Here is a 1,728-nt window from a genome sequence, read left to right on the forward strand (position 1 = left end):
ATGGCGCCTTGTCCTGGTTCCTCTGCTAAGGTTGACGAAGAACTCACGAAGGGGAAATCTCCTCTGCAAAACCCTACTGTTCAAGTGGTTTCAGAAAAATCCACAGGACATCCAGCTTTTGGTGTTACTCAACATCAAACTCCTCTTACCACTCCAAGCGAAGAGTCAATTCCGTCTTCAAAAGAGGAATCCGCGCATGCTCCTCAAGATATCTCTTTGGAGAGAATTGGGGAAATTGCCAAAGAGGCTCTGCTTGATCTTGCCTCACAACCTGGCTCAGATGTTGATAAAGCTTCGGTTGTTGCTGACGAAGAATGTGCTGCTGGCGATAAACCCACATCCATGGATGTTGATGAAACTGAAAAGATTCCTGATGTTGATTAGGATGTTGATCCAGAAGAAAGCACAGATGTTATTGATGTTGACACCTTTGTCCCTGACAAGAAAAGTCGGAAACGTAAAGCTGGTATGGCCTCTCTCAGGCGTTCCTCAAGATCCAAATCCACACGGGTGATCCCATCTACTCTCAACCTTCCTAGCCGAGAAGACAATGATGTTGGTCCAACATCACAGCCTCCAGTTCTCAAGCCAAAGGTTGAACACTCTTCCACCTCAAAGAGCGGAAAGGTATATTCTGCCTCTCACACTACCTCTCCTCGCATCAGCTGCTCTGGAAGCTCCTCTGAATCAGAGGTTGAGGTTAGTAAGTCGTACTCCACTCGTTTTTACACTCGTGAAGCGAAGAATGCTCTCAAAGTGTTGGCTGCTAGGAAGTTTCATAATGATAGACGTGCGGATGAGGATTTCTTTTCAAAGTATAAGCTTGATATTCTTTTGCAAGATAGGAGTATGTGGGGTACGGTTGTCAATGTTTTTCCCTATGATGCTGAGATTGTTAGAGAGTTCTATGTTAATCTGATGACAGAGGCTTTTGATCCAAAATCTGTTAAGTATGGAAAAGTGTTTGTTAGGGGTAAGGTCTTTAATTTCTCCCCATCTGCCATTAACAAAGCATGCTACACTGCAAACACTAACACTGATGATGTTGAGGTTGATGATGATGAGATGACTAGGGAGTTGACTGGAGGGAAACTTAAGGCATGGACCTCGAAGTTTGCTGCATCCACTTTGTCTTGGAAATATTCTGTACTTCACAAGATTGCAGTTTACAACTGGCTTCCAAGCAAAAACACTACTGCTCTAACCAAGGAACAAGCTGAATTTATCTTTAAAGTTGGTAAGCCATTGGCTTTCAACTTTGGTGAGCAAGTGTTTGCTAACATCTCTCGTGCAGCCTTTAAGTCCACAGGTGGAAGTATGCTTCCCTTTCCAAGCCTCATCTACAATCTCTTGGTTAAGCAAGGACTCCAGGAAAGAGAGGATGTTGTGCTTGTTGAAGAGAAGAATCTGCTTGAGTTTTCCAAAACCCTCCTCACTCCTGATCGTGTCAAAGATCTCCCCTACGAACCTCCACGTGCTGGTCCTCCTTTGTCTCCTCAGCCTGATGATGAAGCTGACTCTGCTGAAGCTGAGATCGACAAGTATGGTGAAGACGAAGATGTTGATCGTGCAACTGCTCCTGATGTTGCTCTTGATGTTTCCAACATCATTTCTGTCAAAGCCCATCTCACTAAAGAAACATCCACATCTCGTAAAGGCAAGGAACCAGCTGGAGATTCAAAAGTTGAGATTGATCTTGACGTTGCAGAGCTCATCAAGGCCACATAG

General features: G+C 44.4%; 1 protein-coding gene across 1 annotated transcript; it reads left to right on the top strand.

Moving 5' to 3' along the window:
- LOC130994373 (uncharacterized) lies at positions 1-1,728 on the top strand. The gene is made up of 2 exons (XM_057919417.1): positions 1-297; positions 385-1,728. Exons 1-2 carry the CDS (start codon positions 1-3, stop codon positions 1,726-1,728), a joined length of 1,641 nt encoding a protein of 546 aa, XP_057775400.1.

Source organism: Salvia miltiorrhiza, chromosome 7, assembly GCF_028751815.1.
Source record: "Salvia miltiorrhiza cultivar Shanhuang (shh) chromosome 7, IMPLAD_Smil_shh, whole genome shotgun sequence".
Classification (NCBI taxonomy): Eukaryota; Viridiplantae; Streptophyta; class Magnoliopsida; order Lamiales; family Lamiaceae; genus Salvia; species Salvia miltiorrhiza.

Bases quoted from the DNA above. Each gene is read 5' to 3' on its own strand.
- LOC130994373 (XM_057919417.1), top strand. From the start codon at position 1: ATGGCGCCTTGTCCTGGTTCCTCTGCTAAGGTTGACGAAGAACTCACG. The intron at 298-384 runs GTTGTTGCTGAC...GATGTTGATTAG, and splicing joins CAGATGTTGATAAAGCTTCG to GATGTTGATCCAGAAGAAAG.